At 35.8% G+C, this 13,467-nt stretch overlaps 1 protein-coding gene across 1 annotated transcript in view; it reads right to left on the bottom strand.

The window, feature by feature from the left end:
- Nucleotides 1-13,072, bottom strand: part of LOC127647758 (unconventional myosin-XV-like) — a 53,002-nt gene extending 39,930 nt beyond the window's left edge. The window contains exons 1-10 of the mRNA XM_052132206.1: nt 12,990-13,072; nt 12,695-12,758; nt 12,356-12,465; nt 12,152-12,226; nt 11,440-11,530; nt 4,351-4,454; nt 4,139-4,202; nt 3,613-3,726; nt 3,320-3,481; nt 3,119-3,232 (exon numbers count right to left, since the gene is read on the bottom strand). Coding sequence (XP_051988166.1) covers nt 3,119-3,232; nt 3,320-3,481; nt 3,613-3,726; nt 4,139-4,202; nt 4,351-4,454; nt 11,440-11,530; nt 12,152-12,226; nt 12,356-12,465; nt 12,695-12,758; nt 12,990-13,072 — 981 coding nt within the window. The remainder of the gene's footprint in view (nt 1-3,118; nt 3,233-3,319; nt 3,482-3,612; nt 3,727-4,138; nt 4,203-4,350; nt 4,455-11,439; nt 11,531-12,151; nt 12,227-12,355; nt 12,466-12,694; nt 12,759-12,989) is intronic.
- Between the last annotated feature and the right edge of the window lie 395 nt (nt 13,073-13,467).

Genomic DNA, 13,467 nt, shown 5'->3' with positions numbered 1-13,467 from the left:
TCTGTCATTATATAGTTTAACATTGTGGCAGTTAATCTTCTCTTCAATCACTTCTCTTCACTTAGATACCTGTCATCTGAAAGCAGGGTTTTAAAGCTTTTATCTCATAAGCCATGCCCGGTAGCATGAGATCACAGATCAATCAACTGGACAAAGGGAAATGACGTGAGTATGGGAGTACTCATGTTTCATAGGGAGTACTTGTTCCTCTAATTAGAAGAATGTCACACTTGCAGTCATAATGTAGTACATTACAACATGGCAATGGGGCCGCAAACACTGAGGAGCAAGACCAGTATGAAAGAAGACACCAAGTAAAGGATCATATAAAAGGACTTTTGATGAAACAACCGAAATCAGGAACTTAAGGGCTCTGATGTGAGTACTGAAGACGGACATGTTGATGATCTCCACCAGAGGAAATGGAAATAGAAGGGTGAGGACTTTGACACCACAAATGCAAAAGGACAGACATTATCTTGTTCATTTGGTCCCTGGATGCTTCACTATTTTCAGAAATTTTGCTATAATTCATTTACATTTATGCATTTGGCAGACGCTTTTATCCAAAGCGACTTACAGTGCAATTATTACAGGGACAATCCCCCCAGAACAACCTGGAGTTAAGTGCCTTGCTCAAGGACACAATGGTGGTGGCTATGGGGTTCGAACCAGTGATCTGATTAACAGCCCTGTGTTTTAGCCACTACGCCACCACCACTCCATTACGCCACCACCACACTTCATAATTCATGATGAAATGCTGGAACTCTGTAAGGGATGTTAGGGAAAATGTCAGCCTCAGTCAACATTCACTTCCATTGTGTCTTATTACCATACAGTGAAAATTAATGGTGACTGAGAATGTCAGTTTCTAACATTCTGCCAAACAGTTCCTTTTATGTCAAAGAAGAATAGTCAAATGGGTTTGGAACAACATAAGAGTAAGTAAATAATGACAGAATTGTATTTTATTTGGGTGAACTATCCCTTTAAGCAGGATTAGTACTGCGACAGACCGCTTGGTGGCACCCCTGCAGAGGGCTTTGATATATGTTACACACCGCAGAACGTTAACACGGGGCATGTTGGGAGGCTGACATTCAGTAGCAGAACAACACATTGTTGTCTGTTCCTGGCCAGGGTTTTCCCTTATTGGGTTACAATGGTTTTCATAGTAATATGGCCTGCTGCCACACCATAATCAACTCTCCAGCTTATTCTATCTGAGGGACTTGGGGCTTATACGCACCATTTGCGGCTTTCTTTCTGTGTCTTTGCCCCTGCTGTCAAAAAGTCAAATTGAACAGTGTTGGCATTTGGGTTGTATTTCAAAGGGACAGCAAAGTAAATGATGTAATGATAAATCCCCCACGTAACAGTGTGCTGATACTTGGTATGGGGCCTTGGTGTGAGGTCTGTCTGGAGTTCATGTGAGGTCTAGAGGTGACTCACCCCTATTGCTGATATTTAAGTACAGTCTTGTCAAACGGTGTCAGTGCATGTGACACACAATACAGGCCTATAACAATACACAGTAGTCCTTTGTTAATACTGTTAAACTGATGTTATAAATTTGGTATTGTTGTAGCAGTTAAATAAGGGGAAGATAAATTAGGGGGTTATGATCTTTTAATCATCAATGGCATATGCAATATAACTTGCACAGAAAAAAAACTAAATAAATATATATATATATATATATACACACACACAGTTGAGACAAAAACATTATGACCACCTGCCTAATATGTTGTTGGTCGTCTGTGTGCAGCCAAAACTGTGCCAACCCCCAAGGCATGGACTCAGCAAGACCCCTGATGGTGTCCTGAAGTATCTGGCACCAATTCATTAGCAGCAGATCCTTCAAGTCCTGTCAGGTAGGTGGCACCTGTTAAATTGACATCCATATGAATGGCCGGATGCAGTCGTCTTCTCACAGTGCATCCTGCTGCCATCACTTCCCCAGGTAAACGGTGCACACATGCACGGCCGTCCATGTGATGTAAAAGAAAATGGGACTCATCGGACCAGATGACTTTCTTCTACTGCTCCAAGGACCAGTTCTGAAGCTTGCGTGCTCATTGTAGGCGCTTTCGATGGTGGACAGGGGTCATCATTGGCACTCTGACCGTTCTGCTGCTACGCAGATCCATACGCAGCAGGGTGCGACACACTGTGTTGTGACACATTCCTCTCGTACCCATCATTAAAATTTTCTGAGACTCGTGCCACAGTAGACTTTCTGGCAGTTTGGAGCAGATGGTATAGCCTTCATTTGCCATCATGCATTGCTGAGAATTGGGTGCCCAACAGTTTGTCCTTAGTTTGTCTAGTTTGTCCCTCCTCGGACTACTGTTGGTAGGTACTCACTACTGCTGACCGGGAGCACCCCACAAGCATTACCACTTCAGAGATGCTCTGACCCAGTCCTTGCTACTGTACCACTTTGACAAGGGCAATAACAATTTAACCCTTGTCAAAGTCGCTCAGGTCTTTACTTCTGCCCATTTCTCCAGCATTCAACATGCTGACTACGAGAACTGATTGTTCACTTACCATCTAATCTGCACATACCTTGACATGTGGCCATTTTAGTAAATGATCAACGTTATTCGCTTCACCTGTGAGTGGTCATAACATTTTGTCTCATCAGTATGCAGTATATTATTTATTTATTTTAGCATTTATTCAGCAAAACATTTTGAGTGAAAAGTTCAGCTGAAAAAATTAACAGGAATTTGAGAATTTCTTAGTATTCAGTATGTCCCCTTTTGTAATGATGACATACACATGAGCTAGCATGGACTCCTCAAGTTTGTGCAAATCCATATGATCCATGTGATCCATCATGATTTGAGAATGTTCCAAAGAGCATCTTACATACTTTAGTGGTACAGTAGCAAGGAAATATCACCTTCTGCACAAAAAAAAACTTAACATGGTCAATGTCACAAATTCACTTATTTGATTAGTGTCCTAAAAAAATAGGCAGAATATTAAAGATTTCTTACTCATCTTTAAGTCAGAACGTTTCTTTGTTTTTATTCTTTTTTTAACCCCTTTTGTATTATTATTGATCTATTATTGAAAATGTTATCAAGCAAGCCTTTCTTACCGTGACTTTGAAAGTGATTGACTTCTGTAAGCCCTCTGGAGAAATCTGCAGAAGTTCAGCCACCACTCTGATCTCCTGAGCACTCACAACTGATGCCATTTCCTGAGATTCAGTCTATCGAGACATGGGCAAAAAAAATATAACTTAATTCTTGGCACCATTGAAGAAGCGCATCATTGCTTTGAAGGGAGTTTCATTCACCTCATATCTCTCAAAGAAGACATTTCCAAGGTGGAGGATGGAAGACAGGACCCTGAAGATACCGTTCTGGTCTTCGGCACTGAAGTGAAGAATTTCCATGGCACTGAGGAGCCTGCGGAAGTCCTCTCCATCACTCTTGCCAGTAATCTCACAGTCTCCACCCTTACAACCAAAAAGATCATCCACGAGAGATATAATAGCAGTCGGTTTTTCACTTTTGTAGGCTGAGCTCAGACTTTTCATATAATTTTTACTATAATAATCTAGATAATAATAGAAATGCAAAGCCTCACCTGATTGAGGTAATAATATGTTTCTGCCTCCTGAAGGTAGAAAGACTGTTTCTGTTGTGAAGGAAGGCCTGCAAGCATCTCATAAAAAATATGGTAGTTTCTTTCATCTTTGGCCTGAAATAGGGGAAATGAACCATTATATGTAAACTTAAAAAGCAACTGATTATTAAAGTCAATTAATAGTTTTTACACTAAGGTCCACTTTTAAGTCACAAATATGTTTTTATAGACCTTATTCACAGTAGTGACATTTTTATTTGTGCCGTAAATGAAAATAAGGCTGTGAATAATGTACTTTATCCAACTGTATAAAGCTCCTAGATCACATCTATTCAGTTTTTTGTCAACTGAATTTTCTTGGAAAGCTGTTTTTCACAGGGAAGAAAGTTTTGAGTTCTCTCACATATGTTTTCATAATCCAATGAACTCTAATCTACAAAAAAAAAATAAAGAAAAATGTGACTCCTTATGACCCCTTTAAGTTATGCATTTAAAATATCCATATGATGAGAATTGTGAAGAATACCTGAAACACAATCCTGGACTTTTCAAGCAGATACTGTGAGGTTATGGCACCACTGATTACCCCTCTGTTTGGAGCAGGAAAACCAGACAAGCATTAATATGTAATTTGCAACTTAACCCATGTAACATACATAACATGGCCAATCTCCTCTCCAATAAAGTGCTTCCTCTTGCTGGGTGTATCAGTAAAGTAAAATATTATATTCAACTTACTCTTCCATAAATATTTCCATGTATTTCCCAAATCGACTTGAGTTATCGTTCCGTACAGTTTTGGCATTTCCAAATGACTCTAAAAGAGGAGCTGCTTCAAGAATCTGTAGATGAAGCCAAAAACTAATGTATAAAGAATGTAGAATGTATGATAAACAGCTGTGATTTGTACACTACCATATTCAAAATAATAATTAAAACGTTTTTTTTTAAAGGGGACCCATTATACAAAATTCACTTTTACATGGTGTTTGAACAAAAATGTGTGTTGGCAGTATGTGTACACAACCACCCTATAATGATAAAAAATATTCACCCAGTCCTTTTTTTTTAAAAATCCCCATTAATCATAAGAACTGTCTCAGAACAAGCCGTTCGCAGATTCAGTACAAACTGACATCACTGCCCACGACTGTTGACGGACACTGCCGCACCTGTACACCAATTAATAAGTGAACATTACGCAACGTGTACAACATGTTTGTTTTGTGTGTGTTGTTTCGTTATAGCGCGTAGGAAACGCTGTAACAGAGTGTGTGTGTGTGTGTGTGTGTGTGTGTGTGTGTGTGTGTGTGTGTGTGTGTGTGTGTTGCTCATCCACCGAACTTCCTGGTTCATTCTCAAAGTTGTTACTTCTGCCCTGACTCCGGTTCAAAAATATAGGGCTGAACACCACTATTTTCGCTGTCAGTCATATTGCTTATGATGTCTAGTTATCCGAAGCGGAGAAGTCAAAACTCCGCCCCTTTCTGGATATGGGGCGGGGAGCACCAGCTCATTTGCATTTAAAGCCACACACACAAAAACAGTTCATTTTTATTCCCACCCTAAAATTAGCATTTTCAACATGGTATATTAAATGATCTGTAGGGTATTTTGAGCTGGACACATTCTGGGGACACCAAAAATGTAAATGACATCTTGTGAAAAGGGGCATAATAGGTAAAACATTCGAATGTTGATTCCTCGAAAAGTGATATCACTATGGCTCTGTGATACTATCAAAAAATTTGAAAGGTGCGCATCCCAACCAGCCTAACGCAGATAAATCATATTTATTTGTACAGCGCTTTTCACAACACACGTTTCAAAAGCAGCTTTACAGGAAATTATGCTGTTACAGAAAATTGTAACAGAAGATTGTAAATAATGACTTAAAAAACAAACTATATAGAGCACATACATTTATTATTTGGTTTATAAAAATAAAACTAAAAAACGTAGCTTAATTGACCCTTCTCTAAGCCCCGCCTTAAAAGCGCTTCTGAACAATCCTGGGGCACGTTCAAGTTTTTTTTTTTTTTTATTTCCAAAATTATATGACAAAACAGTAGATACAAATGTTTCACATATACTGTTCTAAATTATTACAAATCATCATAAGATATGAAGAGCATTAAAGATAACATTCATATCAATGAAATTAAAGAACACACATTAGAAAAAAAAAGAAACAACAACAATGTAAAGGAGGTATACATGTATAATTAAAATAAAGAAGAGGAATTTAATTCTTTGAGGATATCCATCGTTCTGGTTGCTTTGCGGTTTGAGAGTCCTTTCAGTGTTTCAAAATAAATCTTCATATCAGCTTTAAAATGGTAGATGTTAGGTATCCTTTCAGACCATTTACATTTATGTATGTAGAACTTACCAAGTAATAGGATCAAATTTAACATAAAATCGTGACTCTTGTCTATATCTTTTTTTTCATAATAAAAAAAAACATCTCTTTTCTCTATACTAATCTTAATTCCACTCAACATATTAAATAAATATTCCACATCAATCCAGAAAAACTTCACATACAAACATTCAAAGAAAAGATGTAAGACAGTTTCAGTAACCTTTTTACAGAATGTACAGGATTCAGAAAGGTCATTTTTATATATTTTTAGGAACTCATTTGTTGGATAGATTTTATGTATAATTTTAAAGTATATTTCGTACACTTTGTTATTAATACAGTATTTATTAGTATAGGTCCAAGTCGATCTCCAATTGATATTTCCAAAATGTTCATTCCAGAAATATTTATTTCGAGGTGTAGCAGGACAGTGAATCAAGCATCTGAAGAATTTATTATTACATTTACTATCTTTTATATCAACACCGTTTAACACAACCTGTTTTTTATCCATTGATTGCTTATGAGGTTCACTACTGCCTCTCAAGAGTCTCAAAAAACCTACTGGTATTGCATCAAAAACAATACTATATTCTCGTGGAGATATTGGAATCCCAAATATGTTTAAAAATTCAGTATATGTAAGTAAGAAACCCTTGTTATTTATCAATTGTGAGACCATTAGAATATCATTTTTAACCCAATTGTCGTAAAAGATTGATTTATTCTTATATTTAACCATTTTATTGTTCCATATTAACTGTTTGTGGGGGGAAAAATTATGTTTGTATATAAGAAGCCAACATAAAAGAGCCTGTCTATGAAAATTGAATAACTGAATGGGGAGCCTATTAACCTCAAAGTCACATTTTAAAAGAAACTCTATACCACCTACTTTTTCAAAAATAAGATTTGGAATTATATACCATAGTTTATCATTATGTTTAATATAATATTTAATCCAGTTCAACTTGAAAATTGTATTAGAAGTACCAAAATCAAGCACATTTAAACCTCCTTGATTATAAGAATTACATAAGATATTTTTATTTAAATAGTGTGACTTGTTTTTCCATATAAAGTTGAATAAGGTTGAATCAACTTTTTAATAAAAGATGTTGGTACATCTAACACTTTTGCAGGATATACTAAACGAGACAGTCCCTCCGTTTTGGACAAAAGAACTCTACCTTTGAGTGATAAATCCCTCATGAGCCACATATCAAATCTCTTTTTCGTTTTCACCATAAGAGGTTGGAAATTAGATTGCACTCTGTCTAACTGATTTTTACAGATATTGATACCAAGGTACGTAACTTCCTCCCTAACTGGTATACCTTCAAATTCAGTTAAATGAATATCATTGTCTTTAAGTGGAAAAAGAATACATTTTTTAACATTTAAAGATAAACCTGAAGCTTTAGAAAATATATTGAGACATTCCATAACTTTTTTAACCTGTGATATGTCTTTTAAAAAAATAGCTGTATCATCAGCTAGCTGACAACATTTAATTTCTTTATCCATAATTTTGATGCCTTGAAATGAGTCATTGTGTATATATAGAGCCAAAGTTTGCATGATCAGAAGGAATAAGAAAGGAGCCGCCGGGTCTCCTTGTTTTATGCCCCGGGAAATGCTAAATCTACGAGTAGTTCCCCATGGAAGTTTAACTGAACTATTACAGTCACTATATAAAGTTTGTATTGCCCTTTTAAAGTGTTGACCAAAACCAAAAAATTCTAATACGTCAAATAAAAATTCATGTTTTACAGTATCAAAGGCTTTGTATATATCTATAAATAAAATGTAACTATTATTGGTTATGTAATCCTTATAATCAATTAAATCTAAGATTAATCGAATATTGTTACTAATATGTCGTCCTTGCATAAAACCAGACTGACTGTCATCTATTATTGTATCTAAACATAACTTTATTCTTTGTGCAAAAATATGAGACAACAATTTCAGCATCATTATTAATTAAGGTTATAGGCCTCCAATTGTCAAGAAGCAAGCAATCCTTATTGGGTTTAGGTAACAATGTAATTAAGCCTTGACACAAAGTTGGGGAAGTCTACAAGTTTCTATAGCCTCCTTAAAAACTAATAATAAGAATTCAGAAATGTAATCTTGAAATACTTTATAAAATTCACCTGTTAGGCCATCATTCCCTGGGGATTTATTATCTTTAAGCTTACTAATGTTCTTTTTAATTCTTCTAGGGATATGTCTTGATCACAAATGTCCTTCTGAGTTTCATCAAGACCTTGAGCCACACTTTTTATACAGGAGAGAAAATATGAGCTCTGACAACTGTTGTGTTCGGAGTATAGTTTTTTATAAAAATCTTCCACAAAATTAGAAATTTTTGAGGGGTCTTCAGAGATCTGATCATTTATTTTGAGTTTATATATACTGTTAACACTAACATTTCTTTTTTCTAAATTATGAAAATACTTCGTATTCCTTTCACCATGCTCTATCCATTTTCGTCTAGAACGAATAAAGGCTCCCTGTGCCAGATTTTGATAGATATTGTCCAATTCAGCTTGTAATTCGAATAAAATATTGATGTCAGCTTGTGATTGCTCATCTTTTTCATAGATAGAAATTATTCCCTTGAGTATTTTATCTTGTCTCATTCTTTTTCCTTAGATAATTCTTTAGCCCTTTCAATGGCCATATTACGGATCTGAAATTTTGTATATTCCCAATGTTTGCCATATATTTTGTCTTTTTTTGCTTCTATCAAATTTTCATTTATAATTTTTTGGCTTTTTCTTGGAAGATTTTATCACTCAAAAGTGTATTATTTAATTTCCAAAAATTTGGTTTATATTTTATTGATTGATCCCTTATACATAGTACTAAAGTTATCAAATTATGATCAGAAAAAACTGAGGGCTCTATTTTGGTTTCTTCCACATTGTCTAGCAACTCATTTGAAATAAGCCAGAAGTCAATCCTGGATCTCTTAGATAGATTTTTGTTATTCCAAGTGAACTGGATTTGCTGTGGATTTTTAAGTCTCCATATGTCACAACAGTTTAAGGGGGCACGTTCAAGTTCAAAACGGTGCGCAACGTTTTGCTACGGTTTCCGGGTTGAACGTCATGTTTCCTGGAAACGGCGTGCACCGGTGTGCAACAGGGTTTGAGATGCGTTTTCTCTTGTTTGGTGGGTGTGTCAGAACTGCAGTCCAATCAGCAGCAACATGTATATAAAGCACGCGGAATTAAAGTGAACTCACACAATGGGTTCAAATAAAGTATTTTACAAATGTGTTCGATGCAGCTCGGTTTACGCATCAACTGAGGGTATTAGAAGACATGTTTGTCGTAAGTTTTATTGTAAAATATAGGATATCAACATAATGATGTAGTTGTTTAGGCTATATTTTTAGCTTCATTGCAAGTGTATGACATATGGTATAGAAATAAACAATGGTAATTAAGTGCTTTTCCTAAAAATGAGAAAGAAAATACAGGGTATTAAAACAGTATGAACTACAAATCAAGTCAGTATGTGAGGCTAAATAGATGTTTTAGTCTGAATTAGGTAAGATGTGTGCTTCCATTTCAGTTTCCACAAATCCCTTCACTCGATTGGGAAGTTCTCTCGTGTTCTGGGCGGCAAGTGCAGTAACTGTAACATCGGGCATATTTTGCAGTATTAAACACATATTTATACCGACTTCATCAGGCTCCGAAAATTCTTCACAAAGAATGGCCTTCTCAGCTGCCATAGTTGCAACTCTTGTGTCATCAGAACAGTGCGTTCAACGCATCGCCGTTTCTGTTTAAAAAACGTTGTGCAACGTTTTGTCGGCGCTGAACGCAGCCCTGTCTTTGCAACTGTTGCCCTGCCGCCATTTCTCTGACATACGTTTGCTATTTTCCAATGACAGCTTATGGGAGTTATGTGTGTTTGAGTACATAAGAGCGGGATTTTATCAAAATAATCAAAACAATTTAAAACATGTTGTTGCCGGGTATATGTAATAGTGAGTTACCCAGAGAGGATACACACAGTATTTTTTTTTTTTTTTTAATCTTTTTTTTCTTATCTTTAAATAAATCTGGAGAAGAGCATGTTATGGATTAAAACGTGTCAGCCATCATTCCCAAATGAACATTAATTATTAAATGAATGAATGAATGAACGTTACATTTATATAGTCCTTTTCTGTCACTACACTTGCTTTACACAGTGAACAGGGAACTCTCATCAACCACCACCAGTGTGCAGCATCCACCTGGGGATGATGCGACGGCAGCCATTGAGCGCCAGTACACTCACTACACCAGCTGCTGGTGGAGAGGAGAGAGGAGAGTTACTGAGCTAATTAATGGATGGGAATTAATAGGAAGCCATAATTGATAAGGGCCAATGGGGGGAATTTGGCCAGGATACCAGGGTTACATCCCTACTATTTTCGAGAATACATCTACAACATCAGCAATGACAGCTATATTTTCTCCAAGGTAAATTAAAGCTAAAAGCTGAATGTTAAATAATTGATATACTGATTTAAGATATAGTATGTACATGTAAATAAGCAGTTCACAGCATCAAAATGACTGTGTTATGAGACATTATAAACGGCTCTGTTCACTTACACTAATGTTATTAGATGTGTGATCGCTATTGAATGAAGTTTTTCTCTTTTCAAGTGACTGTAATAATTGTTTGCCTTGATTCTGATTCACAGTATCCACAGTTTTAATCAAATTACTGTGTGATTTAGCAATTCCTTTATATTAAAAAAAAAACCATAACATTAATATACATTACAATGTCACTCTTCATACCAGTGCACGTTAAAATATTATCCATTTCGTTTGAGAATATTTAGCCCAAAACCGCGCCGTTCACGGCAATCTCCAATTCATTCCAATGGGAGTTCTGCAGAGCTTGTCAGAGCGAGCAACCGTAACTCACAGGGCCGGAGCTTAGTGAAGGGTCATTTGACTTAAATAAATGCGTTTGGAGCAGGACTATCTGGGAAACATGTTTCAAAATATTGATTATTTTTACAATTCAGTTTGGTGACACTAGATGTCACAGAAATTACACACTTCACCTCTAACATGAACAACACTATTTTTGCATTGTTGTTTTAAGATGGCATTTGTTGTCATTTCAGTTGATGATAGCCTACTTCCTATGAATTAAACAGTTCTGTTAAACCATTTAATACTTTCTGTAAGGAACTAGAAAACTTTCAAACACTTGCACATCACAAAGTTCAACATGCCATACAGCTAACGGGTAGAAGCAATGATGACATGCAAATACGCACAGACAATCATAAACCAGTAGAAAATGCAAAACCTCAATCTGCATCAGAGCACATAAAATCAAAGTGGAGGAAAAAGTGCATAAAATGTGCATAAACAGATAGTTCTAAAAGCACAACTTTGACATGAACAAGAGTTCATGTGTGTTATTCATACCTGTTGTGTGACATTCTGTTTGTAATGTATTGCAGCTAAGTAGCGGAGAACTTGCTTTGTGGTCTCTGTCTTACCAGAGCCGCTCTCCCCACTGAAAGACAATAAGCACATTTAGACCACATGATGACTGCAACCCCCTCAATTACCAGCTTAACCCCTTAATTGCATCCAAAACTGGTACAGACCAACTTGGCATGAGTAGAACCGACTTCCTTGACTTTTGCTTTGCACTTAAGTGATAAGCTAGGTGTCTGATCATCAGACAGAGGTGAAATTAAATGCTTGAGTGTGACTGTCATGCCAGCTACTCTGAAAAGCCGTAGGTGCATTTCACAGAGACATGATCTGTTGGTGCAATCATGGCCCAGAAATCAGTAGTCTTTCCTTACAGGTATCTCCATCAGAGCTAGGTTTAAAGTGTTCCAGGCGATCAGTTGTGTCAAGTAGAACTGACACTGATGATTCCATCAGCTTAAAAGTTTTCCAGAGGTGACAGGACGAAGATAAGATGTTTGAATTCTGTAATTCCCTTTCATTTATTTTTCTGTAGCACATTATAATCAGTTTCGTTTGCTGAACAATGTTCCAAGAAGTATATTAAAATAATATTTAAACTGTATGTGATTTAAACAGAATATATTCTCCTACGTAGAATTTACATATTGTACATGCAGTACATACATACATTTAGATCCTCACGATTAGATCCTACCTGATAATAATGCACTGGTTTTCTTTGGCATCCCTCATTTTGGTATAGGAAGCATTTGCAATAGCAAATATATGCCTGAAAATAGGACAACATAAGGAATTTCTGTAAGGTAAAGAACATTTTTCTTACGTACCAGTCCTGGATGAATACAAAATTCAGGTCAATGTTGCAAAATAAGGGAAATTAATGAATGAATGAACTTACGGAGGATTCTCTCCAAGCGCATGACCTTTGTGTTGCAGTACCATGTCTGTTCCATAGATGTTGAACATCTTGTATGGGTTAACAGACACTAGGATACTTCCAATGTATGTCTTGGAATAAAACAAAATCGTTTTTTAAAATCTGTTTTTGGAAAAACTGTTGCCCAACATTTGGTTTTAAATTTAGAGAAATTTCTTTTACAGCAGAGTAGAGTTGCTGTAATATCAATATTTACAGAATGTTCTATTACTAAAGACATTTTCAATTATATGCTTCAGTGTTATTCATTAACATTGTTAGGTATCAATAAATATGGAATGGGCTTTGAAATCAACTTACGTATATCAAATTGCGTTCAAACCTTTTCTTCAAATTCAATAGCACAGTACCTTCATGCAGTTCCCTGAAAAGAGTGATTTGTCTTTTATGAAAGCACAATTTCTTTTGGAAGTGATCATACATTTTCAGAACTTATTCGTACTATGTTACATATGTTTAAAGCATATTAAATATGTAATTAATATATTTTGTAAAGGTTTACCTAATTCAACATCAACATTCATTTTTAGCAATACTCTAGTGTAAATTAGCATTTACATAGTCAAAAAATGTATCATAGTCAATAAATTCATACTCAAGCTGTGTCATGTCCTCAAACCCATCTTCCTCCGCACATTCACGATACAACATTGTGGGCAGACTTCGAATTGAGTACATCTAAAAAGCATGTTGTGGTATTATGTAAATAATAGTTCTCGAAAAACTGTATATAACCAATACAAGCCAATGTTTAACTTTACAGTTATTTATTGAAATGCATGATACCTGTTAGCTGTTTTACTATAGCTGGTGTGTCAGAGGTTTTTTGGGTTTTTATTGGACATTTTACATGCACTGACATTCTTCTGTAGTTTCGACCCATAGTTTTAAAACTTAAATTCAACCTTTTTAATAGCTTCAGCAATACCATTAGTATTGTCTTATTGGCAGATAAGTTGCACTCACGGCAGTCAGGAAATGTCATCTCATTATGAATACATCTGCTTTTCTAGTGTAAGAATAATTCATATTCAAGGAAACAAACTTAACATAAAAACTGACATATCCGAGAA

Source organism: Xyrauchen texanus, chromosome 8 (assembly GCF_025860055.1).
Source record: "Xyrauchen texanus isolate HMW12.3.18 chromosome 8, RBS_HiC_50CHRs, whole genome shotgun sequence".
NCBI classification, from domain to species: Eukaryota; Metazoa; Chordata; class Actinopteri; order Cypriniformes; family Catostomidae; genus Xyrauchen; species Xyrauchen texanus.
This window is presented reverse-complemented; position numbering and strand designations above follow the sequence as displayed.